The 17,685-nt window shown below is 31.8% G+C and overlaps 3 protein-coding genes across 4 annotated transcripts; 1 reads left to right on the plus strand and 2 right to left on the minus strand.

Moving 5' to 3' along the window:
* Positions 1-2,309: 2,309 nt before the first annotated feature.
* On the minus strand, positions 2,310-3,876 carry LOC145310476 (uncharacterized). Its single transcript, XM_080150426.1, has one exon. It carries the CDS (start codon positions 3,839-3,841, stop codon positions 3,032-3,034), a length of 810 nt encoding a protein of 269 aa, XP_080006552.1. The 5' UTR covers positions 3,842-3,876; the 3' UTR covers positions 2,310-3,031.
* Positions 3,877-5,171: 1,295 nt separating this feature from the next.
* Positions 5,172-10,013, minus strand: LOC145310477 (uncharacterized). 2 transcript variants are annotated; one of them, XM_080150427.1, is made up of 4 exons: positions 9,897-10,013; positions 9,497-9,568; positions 6,586-6,686; positions 5,172-6,315 (listed from the first exon to the last, which is right to left on the minus strand). In XM_080150427.1, exons 3-4 carry the CDS (start codon positions 6,659-6,661, stop codon positions 5,603-5,605), a joined length of 789 nt encoding a protein of 262 aa, XP_080006553.1. In that variant the 5' UTR covers positions 6,662-6,686; positions 9,497-9,568; positions 9,897-10,013; the 3' UTR covers positions 5,172-5,602. The 2 variants fall into 2 exon arrangements, with proteins under 2 accessions (XP_080006553.1, XP_080006554.1); XM_080150428.1 differs by lacking the exon at positions 9,497-9,568 and having other exon boundaries at positions 5,370-6,315; positions 9,897-9,998.
* A 3,867-nt stretch (positions 10,014-13,880) lies between these two features.
* Positions 13,881-15,757, plus strand: LOC145310478 (uncharacterized). The gene is made up of 2 exons (XM_080150429.1): positions 13,881-13,970; positions 14,404-15,757. Exon 2 carries the CDS (start codon positions 14,429-14,431, stop codon positions 15,599-15,601), a length of 1,173 nt encoding a protein of 390 aa, XP_080006555.1. The 5' UTR covers positions 13,881-13,970; positions 14,404-14,428; the 3' UTR covers positions 15,602-15,757.
* Positions 15,758-17,685: the final 1,928 nt, after the last annotated feature.

Consider the following 17,685-nt stretch of genomic DNA (forward strand, 5'->3'; position numbering starts at 1 on the left):
AAGCTTTTCTTACATGTCTACATAACGTATTAAAATTTCATAAAGATCCGCCGCCGTTTTTTCGCCGACCGCCGACTACGGCGGCTGGCAGCTGCCAAGTACAGCTGCGGCCGCTGAAATTATTTTTTGATATTTCAAATATAAAATTTACATAAAGATAAACATTTTCTGCAAAAAAAAATTTTATTCTAGCTTCAAAAATAAAAAAATTACAGCCGTTTGAAATTTTTAAGTAAAAAGGACCTGAAAACAAAGGTTGTTAATTAAAAGGGTGAAGGAAGCGAAAATTGACCTTGACTTACTTAAGGTCGGAAATTCACCATAACACAGGGGACTTACACAAAAAAATTTAACCCTCTAGCTCTAATAGGAACTGAGATAATAGGGGGGGGCGTTGAACGCCCCCTTCCCCCCCCCCCCCCGACTGATTAAGGTTTGGCAAAGGGCCCGACTGTAAGGGGTTAAAATCATTTTTGAAAAAGCAATATTATTTACACATTATTAAATCTTAAATACAAACATATCTAAACATAATTAAGCACTTTTTAAAAGATATTTACAACAAATTCGCAATTGAGTTTCATTCATTTATCAAACATTTTCATTCATATCTACTTAAACAAATTCTTCACTCTCAATTCCTTCATCCTCTTTTATTTCCTCTTTTATACCTAATTACTTCCACACTCTCAGCCTCCATAAAGATAGGATCCTCATCAAAAGTTCCTTCTTCTTTTATTTCTAGTTTAACATTTGCTTCACCGCAATCAACAAAACTGGTAGAAGCAGAATGTGGAACTTGGTAGATTCTATCTTCTTGAGATGTCCAGCAGATTTATTATGTTTTGACAGTTCTGAGCGAGAGGAATAAGATTTCTGGCAGAATTCACAAGAGTATGGCTTCTCTCCTGTATGGATCCTCTTATGTCTTGTCAAATCATGATTCTTACTAAAAGCTTTTCTACATGTATTGCAAGAGCATGGCTTCTTTCCTTTATGGTCTGCTTATTACTACTTAAATCACCTTTTGAATCAGCTTCACCGCAATCAACAAAACTGGTAGAAGCAGAAGGTGAAACTGTATTCTTGGTAGATTCAAATTTTTTCAGATGTTTAGATGATTTATTATGGTTTGACAGTTCTGAGCTAGAGGAATAAGATTTCTGGCAGAATTCACAAGAGTATGGCTTCTCTCCTGTAAGGGTCCTCTTGTGGACAGTTAATTCACTACTTGTACGGAAAGCTTTTTCATATGTATCACAAGAGTATGGCTTCTCACCTGTATGAATCCTCTTATGCTTTGTTAAATCACTATTGTGCGAAAATGACCTCTCACAAAAATTACATATGAATAGCTTCTCTCCTGTATGGATCGTCTTGTGACGAGCTAATACACTTTGTTGTGAGAAAGTCTTTTCGCAAGAATCACATTTGAATGGCCTCTCTCCTGTATGCATTCCCATATGTCTTGTCAGATTACTATTAGTAGAGAATTCCTTCCCTCAGATATGACACTTGTTCATAATGGATTCTTGTTTTTACACCTGAAATTAATAAAATTTGACATTATTTCTAAGTAGAAAAGACAATAATAATTCTTTGCCTTTATTAGTTTATCTTTGCTTTACTTTGCTTATAAGTGAGATGGGGGAGGGGCTTGTTCAACCAATAATATTATTCTAACTTTGCCTTAGAAGCATAAGCAAACCCCCTTCCTTCCTATCTTTAGAAAATAAGTTGAAAACAGTGGGTTGTGAGTATTTGTTTTTCTTTATACATAACTACTGAATAATATACCTGTGTTGTACTAGCCCTGTGGTGCTACTATTACATACATTACCTAACCTAATCTGAACTAAATAAAACACAACCATATGAAAGATTACCTCTTCATAAAAGGGGGGGTTCTGACTAAGAACTTTGAGACAAACTATTCTTATTTTACATGAAAATTTTTTTTTCCTATTATAGGTTTGTACTACACTGTAACAAAATAACATACCTAGAATTATATCAAGATTCCTTCAAAAGAGAACTAATCAATTCTCAGTGGTTAGCAAAGTCAAAGACAGACAGACAATTGCTTACTTTAATTTGATAAAATAAAACATACCCATGTTTTTTTTTCTTTTAATGTTTCAATAGAATTCAGTTTTAACAAGCCTTTGTGTGGGGTGTGTTTTATAAAGATTCCTTAAAATGAGAACTGAACAATAAAATGAATCATACCTACCTATATTTTTTGTTTCTTTCTATGGTTCAATATTCAGTTTTATAATATTTAGTCTTCTTTCATTTTATACTCTGTCTGAAAATAAACATACAAGCATTATTTTACAAGTAACACAATTTTGATTATGAGAACGAACTAAACATGAGGAGTTGATAAATATATATAATGGTTTACAAAAATTAGATAGGTATTTTGGCATTCAAGAGAAGGACAGAAAAAAAAATATAAACAAGAACAGTAGCTAAATGAATTATATGAAATAATTATAATTTTTTTCAATTTTATATTAATTAGTATTCCTCAAAGTTAGGTTAGGGTAAATTGTGTATGTACAAGGGAGCCCTGTAAGGTTAGAACTACACAGGTTTCAGTTTTTGAATAATTTAAATATTATGAGTTTTTAAAATATTAATATTCATATTTTTCTGATATCTGCAACTTAGATGCCTGTATTATTTTCACAAGAACAACATGACAACTATTTTAGTGATCAATTTTAAATATTCATCAAGCAAACAAAATATATACAAAACTACCTAAGTATTTAAAATGTATATAATTATAAATAACATTTCAAAGCATTGGTTAAAATTGATTTGGAGAAGCAATAATATTTACACAATACATCAAATCTTAAATACAAACATAATAAAGCTCTTGCTAAAAGATATTTACAACAAATTCGTAATTTAGGTTCATTTTTTATAAAACATTTTTATTTCTATCTACTTAAACAAATTCTTCACTCTCAATTCCTTTTTCCTCCTTTATTTCCTCTTTTATAATTACTTCCACACTCTAAGCCTTTATGTTGATACACAGAGGATCCTCATCAAGAGTTTCTTCTTCTTTTATCTCGAGTTTTACATCAGTTTCAACACAATCAACAAAACTGGTAGAAGTAGAAGGTGGAACTGTATTTTTCAATTCTAAATTAAGAAGATGTCCAGCTGATTTTTTATGTTGTGTCAGCTCTGAGTTTACGTAATAAGATTTCTTGCATAAATCACATGAGTATGGCTTCTCCCCTGTATGAGTCCTCTTATGGACAATTAACTCTCCATTTGTGTGGTAAGATTTTTTGCATAATAAACATGAGTATGGTTTCTCACCTGTGTGGCACCTCTTATGTAGATTTAGGTTGCTTTGATGTTTGAAAGCCTTATCACATGTATCACAAGAGTATGGCTTCTCTCCCGTATGCGTCATCTTATGGACAGTTAAATAACTTTGGGTTGAGAAAGCTTTTCCACATGTATCACAAGAGTATGGCTTCTCTCCCGTATGAATTCTCATGTGTTTTGTGAAAGCAGCCATTTGTGCGAATGTCTTTTCACATGTACTGCACTTATATGGCCTCTCTCCTGTATGAATTCTCATATGCACTGTTAAAGTACTCTTTTTAGAGAATTCTTTCTCACATATATCACATGAATATGGTTTTTCTCCTGTTTCAATTCTTTTATGTTCAGCTAATGTATCTGGTCGTGAGAAAGTCTTTTCACATGTATCACAAGAGTATGGCCTCTCTCCTGTATGAATTCTCATATGCACTGTTAAATTACTCTTTACAGAGAATTCCTTGGAGCAGATATGACACTTGTTCATGATGATTGAATTGTTCTTGCACCTGGAATAACTTATATTTTATGAAATACTTGTGTAGAATTGACTATAATAATTTAAAGCCTCATTTTATTATATTCATTTCTCTATAATTAAGATGTATCCGTACGTCTGTCACTATAAAGGTAAAGTATCAATAGGTAGGGTGTATCCGTCACTATGTATGTAAAAGTATTTCAGATGTACTCTATGAAAACTACCTCCTTACAAATATATCTTATTTAGTATATCTCCTCAATATGTAGGGTCTGTCAGTATCCTATTATCCTATTATATAAAGTAGTTAGCGTTTTTGTCTGTCTCGAAGGATCTCGCTAACCACTGAACCGATATTGTTCTCTTTCACAGTGAAGCTTCTTATAGGTACTTGGAAGGTTTTAAACTATTTTTCGGGAGGGTGTCTTCACTCCATCCCCCCCAAAATTTTTTTTTACTCTTTTAATACTCAAATCTTGTAAAAATAATTCCTGAATAGAAAATAAAATAATAATTTATTGCCTTTATTATTTTATCTTTGCTTCACTGAGATTAAGAGTGTTATGGGGAATGGGGGAGGATGTTTAACCAAAAATATTATTCAATCTTTGCCTAGAAAGCATAAGCACCCCCCGCCCCTTTCCTATTTTAAGAAAATAAATTGAAAACAGTGGGTTGTATTTGTTTATCTTTATACCTAACTACTGAACTATATACCTGTGTTGTACTAGCCCTGTGGTGTGGTGCTACTCTTACCCTATATGACCTAACCTTATATGAACTATATACCTGTGTTGTACTGGCCCTGTTGTGGTGCTACTCTTACCCTATATAACCTAACCTTATATGAACTATATACCTGTGTTGTACTAGCCCTGTTGTGGTGCTACTCTTACCCTATATAACCTAACCTTATATGAACTATATACCTGTATTGTACTAGCCCTGTGGTGTGGTGTTACTCTTACCCTATATGGCCTAACCTTATATGAACTATATACCTGTGTTGTACTAGCCCTGTGGTGTGGTGCTACTCTTATCCTATATGACCTAACCTCATCTATACTAAAAAAAAAAACATACGAAAGAAAAAAAATTTCCAGTGGCCTTTTCCCATTATAGGTTTGTACTGTACTCTAACAAAAAAAAACATACTTAGTCTTTTATAAAGATTCCTTCAAAAGAGAACTGAATCATTTCAGTTGTAAGGGAATTCTTTTTATATGGACAGACAGACATTTACTTTCTATAAATTGTTCCACAAAAACTTACCTACGTCTTCTTTTCTATTGACCTCAGCTTTATAATCATAAGTCTTATTTCATTTTATATTCTGTCTGAAAATAAACATAAATTATTATCTTACAAGTTAAACAATTGAAAATGAGAAAATGATATATATTATATATATATTGGTTAACAAAAATTAGATAGGTAATTTGGCATTCAAGAGAAGGACAGAAAAAATATATAAACAGATCAGTATCTAATGAATTAGTTGAGAAAAAAAAATTTATTAATTAGTTTTCTTCTTACATAGGTGAGGGTAAATTGGGAAACAAAATATATACAAATTTACCTATTTAAAATGGATGTAATTATAAATAACATTTTTTCTCAGTATTATGATTTTTTCTTTCAAATTGATTTTGAAGAAGCAATATTGTTTACGAAATACATCAAATCTTAAATATAATACAGCTCTTGTTAAAAGATGTTTACAACAAATTCGCAATCTAATTTTATTCATTTATTATTGTTATCTACTTAAACAAATTCTTCACTCTCAATTCCTTCTTCCTCCTTTATTTCCTCTTTTATAATTACTTCCACACTCTCAGCCTGTACGTTGATACACAGAGGATCTTCATCAAGAATTTCTTCTTTTATCTCAAGTTCTACATCAGCTTCACCACAATCAATAAAACTGGTAGAAGTAGAAGGTGGAACTATATTCTTAGTAGATTCTAACTTCTTGATATGTCCAGCGGATTTATTATGTGTTGTCAGGTTTGAACATGAGTTAAAAGATTTTTTGCATAATTCACAAGAGTATAGTTTCTCTCCTGTATGGAACCTCTCATGGACAGTTAACTCTCTTGTTGTACGGAACACTTTTTCACATGTATCACAAGAGTAATCTCCTGTATGGATCCTCTTATGGTTATTTAAATTACTTTTAGATTTGAAAGACTTTTCGCATGTATCACAAGAATATGGCTTTACTCCTGTATGGATCGAATTATGGAGAGTCATCTCACAATTTGTATTGAAAGTTTCTTTACATATTCCACATTTGAATATTTTCTCTTCTGTGTTTGGAATTTTCAAGTGATCTATCTGTGAGAAAGTCTTTTCACATAAATCACAAATGAACAGTTTTTCTCCTTCAAAAGTTCTCATATGTAATGTCGAGTTACCCTTGATAGAGATTTTCTTCTTGCAAAAACCACACATTGTGGATTTTTTTGTTCTTGCACCTGAAATAAAAAAAAATTCAAAAAAATTGATTTTCTATATTACAAAGAACTAAAATCAAATTTGATTGATTAGGATTATAACTTTTTTAGAATTGAACATTTTTGTAAAGTACAGATTAGAACAGGTAAAATTAATCTCCTTAATATAATGAAATCAGAATACTACCATTTACATATATCAAAATAAATAAACCAAACTATTATGGGCAGTAAACTCATTACTTGTTCAGACAGCCTTATCACATGTATCACATTTGAATGGTTTTTCACCTGTATGAATTTTTATATGTCTTATCAGAACACTCTTTCTAGAGAATTCCTTGCTGCAGATATGACACTTGTTCATGATGGATTCTTAATTGTTCTTGCACCTGAAATAAATAATATTTAATGTAATACTTGTATAGAATGAAAAATAATAATTTTAGTTACTTTATAATCATGATATTCTTGTACGTTTGTCACTATGAAAACTAGTATAGCTTCTCTATATGTTGGGTGAGTCCATCAATATATATGTAAAAGTATTACAGATATGGTGTGGTGTTATATTTAATGTTATGGACAAAATTATCCTAGTACACATGTTAAAAACTTACTTATTTCTGATTCTGAATCTAATCTATTCTAACTAACCCCTGTGTGGACTCTTTGGCTACTGCGAGAGTAGTGCTGTTGCTTATAAAGGTAGCTGCACTGTAAAAAAGTCAGTGAAAAAGTTATTGTGTTCAAATATCTTAAAATGAAGTGAGTAACTCACAAATAAAATTAAGATTTGGCTTGTCTCGCAGGTGTTAGTTGTAAGGGGAAAATCTAAGGAAAAAAACATCTCAAATAATTCAGGATTCTACGTTGGCTGCATCTACGCTGCGAATCTACCACCAACAACATCTATGCCAAGAGCCAACACCTACAACAGGGAACTACGCCCTGTTTCCAAAGTATCACCGTCATCCACTACTAGCACCAGAGGCCCAGGTTTTTCAGTAAAATCGACAATGAAGTTCTACACTCAGCTCCATCTTTTTAATTAGTTTGACAAAGGATCAACCCCTTCCAGCCTGTTTGATCCGGCTATTACTTATCAAGGCTGGCTTTGAGCAAAATCCAGGTCCTACCTGGATCTGTCCAGTATGCAGCAAACAAATTTCTGAACACAGACCATCCATAGAATGCACCAAATGTAATCTCTGGCTCCATGTGAAATACTCCAAACTTAAAAACGCAAAGGCACGAAAAAAGCTACCTAACTGGATTGGACCCTGCTGCCCCCCACCCCTTGTTACCCTTCCTTCCCCCCCCTCTCCCCTCATCAAACCCTCCACCTTCCCCTCCTCCCCCCAGCCTCCACTCTATACCAACACCTCAACTTCCATACAACAAACTAAACATCCTACAGCATAACATCAATGGTTTATCCAGCAAAGTAGAACAACTACTATACTTTCAAGCCAGGCAAGCCATCAGACCAAGGCAAGAGCTACAGACCAATATCTCTTCTGTCCCCAGCCGCCAAAATTCTGGAAAGTATTCTTCTCCCCCAGATTACTGAATCCATACCTTTTGCCCCCCATCAACATGGATTCAGAAAAGGACATTCTACCACAACTGCACTTCAAGAGATTAAAACATACATCGAAAAAGGTCTCAATAAACCAAGGCCAGTTGAGAGAACCATTTCTGTTGCTATTGACCTTACCCAAGCATTTGATACTGTAAACCACGAGATTCTGCTGAACAACATCTATGAACTTAATCTGAACCACCACCTTAAAAGATTCTTGACTGCCTACCTCCGAGGCAGACAGACTTTTGTTGAATTTCGTGGCCGCAGATCCAGGTACAGGAAAATGAGACAGGGTATACCACAAGGAGGGGTCCTTTCACCTGTTTTATTCAACCTATACATGAGTAAGATGCCTAATCCATCAGGTAACATTAAATTAGTCACGTACGCAGATGATTCAAATGTCCTCAATTCTGGCGTACACCTGGAACCTGTCTGCTCAGAGATTAATGCTTATTTAAACACCTTAGATAATTGGTTCAAAGAAAGGAATTTGTTTATCTCCCCGGCTAAGTCAACAGCCACAGTCTTCAACACATGGTCTAATGAATGCAGTAAACAGCTAAACATTTCCATCAACGGCACCCCTGTTCCCACTGTCAAACACCCAAAATTTCTAGGTGTAACCTTCGACAATTAGTTGACATTCAAACACCGATAATAAATCCAGAGTTAAATCTCACAATAACATCTTAAAATCACTTTCTGGCACCATCTGGGGTATGGAAAAAAGAAACTATTCTTACTACATACAAGGCAATAGGACAATCAGTAATTAATTATTGTAGCCCTATCTGGACCCCCAACCTGGCAGACGTTAACTGGAAACATCTCCAAGTAGCACAGAGTGAAGCATTAAGAGTCACACTTGGCTGTGTTAATAAAACGCCCATCGATCACTTTAACACAGAATGCAAAATCATGAAAGTCAAGGACCACTCTGAAATGCTGTCTAGACAATTCCTCCTTGCCACTCAAAAAGATGACCACCCTAATCATGTCGACCTTCACGGCCCTCCACCTCGCCGTATCACCAAGCAAACCCTCCAAACTAGATTTGGAAATGAGATCAGAGACATGATTCCAGAAAGTGGTGTAAACAGTCAAAATTATAAGCCACTACTTAAACAAATCCATACTGAGTGTGTAAGAAAATCCATCAACAACATTACTGACAATAAAGTTCTAGACGCCCCTCCCCCCCCTGTTAATGAGGCTGAAAGAGACTTTTTATAGTCAAACAAGAAGTATGCTATGTCAACTAAGATCCGGATATTCTTCTATGCTCAACTCGTACCTGTCACCTGTTACAGAGAATACTATACAGATAGAAGATAAATGTCCCAAATGTAACCAACCATCACATACAACCAACCATATCTTCAATTGTCCTGCTGATCCAACCAACTTAACTGCTGAATCACTATGGAACGACCCTCTGGCTGCTGCGACATTCCGTGGCCTTGATACAGGCCAACCCTTCGATGATCATGGATAGACGGGCGATACAATGGCTACCACAACAACAACATCTCAAATAATTCCAAAATGTTTGATTCTGCAAGAAATTATGAAAACAAATTCTGACACAATAATGAAAGTAATCACATTTACCTGATCTATCTTAGCTGTTTATTCAAATAAAGGCTGGAAGAATTCTACTTTCATTTCATGGTTAACAGTTTTCTGAAGAAAAAAATCAAAAGGTACAAAACAAAAATTTGCAAAATAGAAAACATATTTTTAACCAAATAATCTGAAATAACCAGCAAAAGTAGAAAAATAATATATACAGATTTTTAAAAAATAAAGTAAGGGTTGAGAGGAGGGGGGAGGGAGTTTTGCCCCTTTCACTAACTCCATGATTATTGCTAGGTAATAAAGTAATGCAACCTAAAGATTAAGTTTTACCCCAAATAGCCTATATTTTTGTATGTCCAACAATCTGATATAAAATTGCATTGCTTTTACTGATGTTTTCAAACTTGTTTTTATATATAAAAAACTAACTTACTTTGATTTGCTAAACTCAATTTACTTGTCTTTTCTTTATCTTTATGTTTCTACTGACTTTAGTTTTATAATCTTGAGTCTTATTTCATTTTATATTTAGTCTGAAAATAAATTAAATGAGTTAATTACTAACATAATCTTTACCATAAATGAATATTTACATCCCAAGATATTACATGAACAAGAGATGGATCATAAAAAATACTGAGGACATTTTTTCAGCATAGATTAGAATGATCTTAAGCTTTAGACTGACAGATGGACCGACAGTGTTCTACTTTGGATTAAAGATTAGCTTCCTATTTTCAGGAGATATCACACCTAAATAACATTTGAATAGCTACAAACCTGTATGGATCTTCTTTTTTATAATAATTTAATGGCTACAATCATCAAAAGCCACTCCCGCCAAAAACCGCCATTTTCAAACGAATTTTTTTGCCTTTATTCGCCAAATTAGACAATTTCAATCATCTGAGGAAAACTTTTGTTTTCATAATAATTTCACTTAACACTTATGTTTCAAACATATCAATATTTAAATATTTGCAACTATAGAAACTTCTTTTAGAAGCTGGATGGGAAAGATAAAGATAAAAATGTGGTTGTGAATGTAAATTGCAACTTTTTATACCATTAGAAAAATAACCTTAAACCACCCTAAGAGAATTATACAGTTTCACTGAAAAGTACAATCATTTTGAACATTAATTTTCAAGATATTTAGATTCAGACAAAAAAGCCTTACTACTGTATATTATAGGATTAAGAGGACATAAAATTGGATTAGCTGTACTCCATGTATTTTAACAAAAAAAAATATTACCTAGGTACCTATTCTCAAAAAGTCATTATTCAGTAAAATATTTGAGGCTTTATGACCAAATGACCTAGATAACTTTAATTTGTTCGAGGAGGAAACCAGAGAATGTTGTCATCTTACAAAGTACTCCATGTATTTTAACAAAAAAAAATATTACCTAGGTACCTATTCTCAAAAAGTCATTATTCAGTAAAATATTTGAGGCTTTATGACCAAATGACCTAGATAACTTTAATTTGTTCGAGGAGGAAACCAGAGAATGTTGTCATCTTACAAAGTTACATCCACACTTTCCTAAACTAAAAAGAAGGCACACTCCCCTAATAATATTATACCCTGAAAGAAAAGATATAATGTACTAATTGAGACTACCCAGCTACAGATAATATATAATATTTGCTGTATGCATATATTTACAAAACGAAGGTAGGTACCTTACTAATTAAACTTCTGAGATGATTGAGAATGTATTGAAGTTAGTTAAAAAATTTTCAAACAACATTTATAAGCTTTCAAAGTATCCTGTTTTACACCACCTCCCCCCCCCCCTCCCTCCTCTAAATGCAGGTCTGTCTTACATTTTCAAAAGGATTATATTTGACTAAGATATAAAACTGGCAAAACCCTGTGAACCCAACTTAAAAACTTGCTTTGCCATACCAATTATGATTGAATTATATACTTTGTTTCAGGACTAGATCCTTTTTATAAGTGCTGATTATAGATATGTCTGAATGTTTAAAACAATTGCAAAAAATATCAAATGTATAATATAATTTTAAATTTTAACCTTTCATCATAAAATAGCATCTGTATTATCTTAACTTAATATGCTGTCCTCATAAGCTTCCAATTTAACAATGATTTTATGAAATTAGAAACATATGTTGATTGATGATTCTTTAGCCGTCCTAAATATAATGCAATCATTGACAAGAAAAGTTCCTATTTTTTCTTTATTAAGAACTTTATGAAATACTACATCTAAAACAATTTTTATTTTATTGTTGGTGATCATTTATTATTGTTAACATTTATTAGTTCATATTTACAATCATGTTTACTTTGTGAACAATAACAGTTAATAGTAATAACAGTAAGTAACAAACATTTAATTCTGTATTCAAAAATAGTTGTTTATAAACAATGCTCAAATGCCGCACATTATGCAGACTTTTAAATGTCGTCTTTGATTATACATAAAACTTTGTTAAAAATTTCCTTTGCATTTTAAAAAAAAAAATAACAAATCCAAATATCATTTATAGTTTGATTTTAAATTTGTAATTAAAGTATATACAGCTAAAGAAATTGATTTGTCTGCATAAAATATACAAAATTTTTATCAAAAAAGAAATTATTTTTCAGGGGAAAACATGTCCTAGAATATTTCGACCAAACGATTTGTTACAGACGACATTTAGTAATTAATAAAGAGTGCGGCATTCATACAATGTAAATAACATTGCATTTTTCAAAACAATTCCAATAACAAAACAAATATTTGATTGTAGAATATATCTATACTTTATAACTTATCATTACTAATTAATTGGTAGAGACATTTATCTGGAAGGAATATCTAAATTTAGAGTATTTTTTAAGATCAAAAATGTTTGTTTTTCATTATTAATTAATATATTATCATTTTTGAAAATATTTATTATAATTTTACAGATCAAACACAACTTTTAGGCGCTATAGATAGAAACATTCACAATGTTTACAGACATAATTATTAGGATGAAAATTGTATGCATAATTGTAACCAAATATTAGAGAAAGATATGTATTTTTTTATGGCATCAAACCATTGAAAATGTAAAAAATAGTAATAAGACTGACATGCAATTTGGGACAAGAGACAATAATTTTGACAAACAATTCTAAGTAAAAATTTTCTTACAACCCAAATGCTTCTCCCCCACCCCCCCCTCCCTCCATATTACCTTAATACCCAATTCTCTTTAGTTACAGCACAAAACAAGTTTTAGGCAACACAAATGTAAAAATATTAAGCATTTTCATATGGAATTAATCATGGCCCTTCCATGCAGTATCTCTAGTATTAGAAACTATTAAAATATTTCCTACAATAATGTTATATGATTAAAAATGATTTTTTTTTAATACATTAGGATACTCAAATACATAAATACCTAGGTAAGTAAATAAGATAAATATTTTCTTATTCTCCAAAGGCAGTTGCAATAGTAACATTTGGATATAGATTAGTGAACACATTATTCGAATGCACCTATCCCTATAGGAACCAGGTAAATGGGCTATTTAGATTGGGGGCATTAGCCATGAGGGGTGTAAAACAGATGATTGTGAGGATTTATGGGATATTCTCATATGTTATGATTAAGATTCACAGTAATATTGGCAAGCCTCTGGCACAGATGTTACATGTTGAAGCTACTAAATTATTACATCATCCTTTACTTATTGAGTATGCCAGGTGTTCCATTTTGAATAGAACACTTTTAGGAATAAAGAGCAGAGATGAGGAAAATCCCTTATTTTTTATTCTCAATGTATTATTAGCTTGTACCTGTATTTGTATAGACACCTCTTAACCTCAATTTTAATATTATTGTTAGCTACCTAGGTAACCCTAAGACTTAAATAGACTATAGTTTTCATAAAGTTTTTTTAGGAATAAAGAGCAGAGATGAGGAAAATCCCTTATTTTTTATTCTTAATGTATAATTAGCTTGTACCTGTATTTGTATAGACACCTCTTAAACCTCAATTTTAATATTATTATTAGCTACCTAGGTAACCCTAAGACTTAAATAGACTATAGTTTTCATAAAGTTTTTCATTAGGTCCTTTTGGCTAGCTCAATCTCCATGTTTATGCACATAAGTTCTTGATATGTTTTCCTACAGCTCCTTACTATTACCTCACTTTTCTGAGTATATCAGGTGTCGCAAATAAAATCACAAATAAATGACGGTCTATGGAGAGAACCTTAGGCCAAGAGTTATACTAAAATATTTTTACATGCACATTGAGTATCAAAACTAGGTGCTCATTTACCAACCAAGGGTATGTAGATGCAGCTGAGGTGTGAATAAGCAAGGAGCATATCTTCCAGTCAGTCTCTCAAGTCACAAGCCTATAATACACATTTTAATAATAATATTGTTTTTCAGACAGAATATAAAATGAAATAAAATTCAAGAATGCAAAGCTGAAGATATAAGAAGATATAAAAATTCAATTTTGAATATAGAAAAAAAAGTAAGTTAGTGTATAACAAGTACAATGATGATTGTATCTATAAGTAGCTCAGCAAAAAATAAACTAACAATGTTTTAAAGAAAATGTTTGAAATTGATAATCATGCATTAAAACAAAAGCAAAGGAAAATTTTATTAGATATGTTTGTCTTAATGAAATTGTACATAGATGGACGGGTCTATGTTAATAAGGTGTGCTCAGAGGGAAATAGTAGGTTAAGAATAAGATATAAGGAAAAAAATTTTCATTGAGTACATCTGGAAAACTTTTACTTATATAAAGACGGACACACCCTACATATGATATAGCATTATTAAAAAAAAAATATGGATGTAAGGAGAGAGTTTTCACAGAGTCATTATGGAAAACTTTTACCTACAAGGTGACTTTTACTCTACACAAGTATTAATTAAATATTATTTATTATATGCAGGTGAAAGAACAATTAATAATCCATCATGAACAAGTGTCATATCTGCTCCAAGGAATTCTCTGTAAAAAGCCATTTGACAAGACATGTGAGAATGCATACAGGTGAGAAGCCATACTCTTGTGATACATGTGAAAAGTCTTTTTATACAAATCGTGAGTTAACTGTCCATGAGAGGATCCACACTGGAGAGAAACCATACTCTTGTGATACATGTAAAAAGGCTTTCTCACAACAAAGTATTTTAACTGCACATAAGAGGATCCATACAGGAGAGAAACCATATTCTTGTGATACATGTAAAAAAGCTTTCCGTTCAAATAAAGAGTTAATTCTGCATAAAAGGAGTCATACAGGAGAGAAACCATACTCTTGTGATACATGTGATAAAGCTTTCTCACACAAAAATTCGTTAGTTTATCATAAGAGAATTCATACAGGTGAAAAGCCATTTAAATGTGATACATGTGAAATGGCATTTCCAAACAGTAATGGATTAAAAAATCACAAAAGAATCCATACAGGTGAGAGGCCATTTAAATGTGATTCTTGTGAGAAGTCTTTCATACAACAAAGTCACTTAATTCATCATAAGAGAATCCATACAGGGGAGAAGCCATACTCTTGTGATTCATGTGAAAAGGCTTTCTGTACAAATACTCAATTAGTTGTCCATAGGAGCACCCATAAAAATGAGAGGCCATACTCTTGTGGTACATGTGAAAAGGCTTTCTCACGAAAAAGTTATTTAACTAAACATAAGAGGATCCATACAGGAGATAAGCCATACTCCTGTGATACTTGTGAAAAGACCTTCTCAATACAAAGTTTATTAACTGAACATAAGAGGATCCATACAGGAGAGAAGCCATACTCTTGTCATATGTGCCAAAAAAATTATAAATCAAATTCAGAATTTTCAAAACAAAATAAATCAGCTAAACATCTCAAAAAATTAGAATCTACTAAGAATACAGTTCCACCATCTGCTTCTACCAGTTTTGTTGATTGTGGTGAAGCTTATGTTAAAGTAGAGATAAAAGAAGAAGAAACTGTTGGTGAGGATCCTCTGTATATTAACATGGAGGCTGAGAATGTGGAAGAAACTATAAAACAGGAAATAGAAGAAGTAGGAATTCAGGATTTTCTTTCTTGTGAAAAGAGTTATGAGGAGGATATAGTCAACACTATTGAAATATGATAGACTAAATGCCTATATGAAAATCTTTATCCTTAGTAGATTTAATGTAAATCACAAATATTTTTAACTACCTAATGATATTGTGTAAACTGATTTTATTTACTTTTCATTAAATGAGTTTTTGTATTTAATTTTGCCCTGTTACAATTTCTGAATAATCAAACTTTTTAATAAAATGCCTACTACATTTTTAAAAATAAAGCCTTATTTATAACTAGTATTCAATAGAAAAATAAAATACTCTCTTATTTAAAACACAAATAAACATTTACCATATCAACCAGTTAATAAACTATGTACATAGATGCATAATGGTAAAAATATTTCTCACATTAAATAAAGATTTTTCAGACATAGCTAACAAATTAAATGATTTGAGGGATACCACTCTCATCAAATTATACTTTGAGGAAAATTTGGATCAAGTGGGATATGTAAAGGAATATATTTACAATATGACCTACAAACAATTTGAAACAATTTCTGTAATGCACAGAAAACGCGACACTAGAGAAAACACATTTAAATAATGATAAGGAAAATATCTTAAACTTTATCTAAATAATATAAATATTTTTACCTCCTTAATAGGTGTATTTAATTTTGTAATATTTTGTGATTAAACCAACTGCAAGGACCATGAATACTCTCCGGATAGATATTTTTTTACAGACACAAGACTGTTCAAAGTGTGAAACCATTGAAATGTGAATTATGTGACATGTTTATTTATATATTCTTATTAACAGAAATAGTACCTATAGTGCCTTTAATATGTATGTGTGGCTACCCTGTTTTTAGTTTTTTTTAACCCAACCTATCCTAGTATTAAACAATTCAAATGTTTAAATGATTGTTATGGGAGCTTATCAAATTTGAATTCTTCTTAATATATGATACCATTTGTATTTATTTTCTTAATATTTGATTTAAAAATGATTATAATTAGGTTTGATATGTCAGTTAAAATAATCTACAAATCCTATTTTTGATTTTACTTAATTATTAGAGACAGATTTAATTATTAAAATATTTCTATTCAAATGTTATTAATTGACATATAAATAGTTTATTTTTCTCTTAGTTTTGTTTGATAAATTTAGATCTTATTAATAAAAATAATAGGTAAGGGGGGGGGGGAAGTTCTGACACATTTGCGTAAACCTGGTGTATAGGCTTTATCTTTGGACTGAGAGGATAGGTTATTAGGGATAAAATCACTCTTATATGATGAATTTCCCCCAGATTTAAGATTTTTTGGATAGGCCTCCAGGTTCCGGAGCTCCAGGCCTCCAGGTGGTCTCTGTACAGGTAAAAATGAAAAAAAAAATTTTTTTTTAAAGAGTTAGATGTCAGCTTATGAGACAAAATATGTATGTTTTTTCTTTAAATATGTGAATAACAATCAAAAAGAAGCATATTTTGTTTTATAAGTTAACCTCTAACTCTTCAAAAAAAAAATCTTAATTCTAATTTTTACCTGTACAGAGACCACCTGGAGGCCTGGAGCTCCGGAACCTGGAGGCCTATCCAAAAAATCTTAAATCTGGGGGAAATTCATCATATAAGAATGATTTTATCCCTAATAACCTATCTTCTCAGTCCAAAGATAAAGCCTATACACCAGGTTTACGCAAATGTGTCAGAACTTCCCCCCCCCCCCCCCTAGTCTATTTTTTTAGACAGAACATAAAATGTAATTCGACTTAACAGTATAAAGTTGAAGACAATAGAAACATCAAGAGAAAGAAAACCCAAGTATAAATTTTATTTAATTAGATTGGACAAGTACAAGAATACATTTGTTAATAATATTGAATAAAACATCACAGTGTAGCGGCAAAATAATGGTTCCACTAAAACCATTTCTTCTTGAGAGTGAAAGTTTAAACACATTCTAAATGATTCAATTATTGATACGGTCTGAGGATTTAGTCACTGTTGAATAAAATAAACACCAGCTTAGTTTTATAATTTATTTCACAAAGGTACTTAATAACTTCTGGCACTTATCACTACTGTTTACAGTACATTAATAAAACTCAAGTTGTTCTAATAGAATTGATCATTTTCCTCTGAAATAA

This window comes from Acartia tonsa, unplaced genomic scaffold, assembly GCF_053477335.1.
Source record: "Acartia tonsa isolate MP-2025a unplaced genomic scaffold, ASM5347733v1 sca1, whole genome shotgun sequence".
Lineage (NCBI taxonomy): Eukaryota > Metazoa > Arthropoda > Copepoda > Calanoida > Acartiidae > Acartia > Acartia tonsa.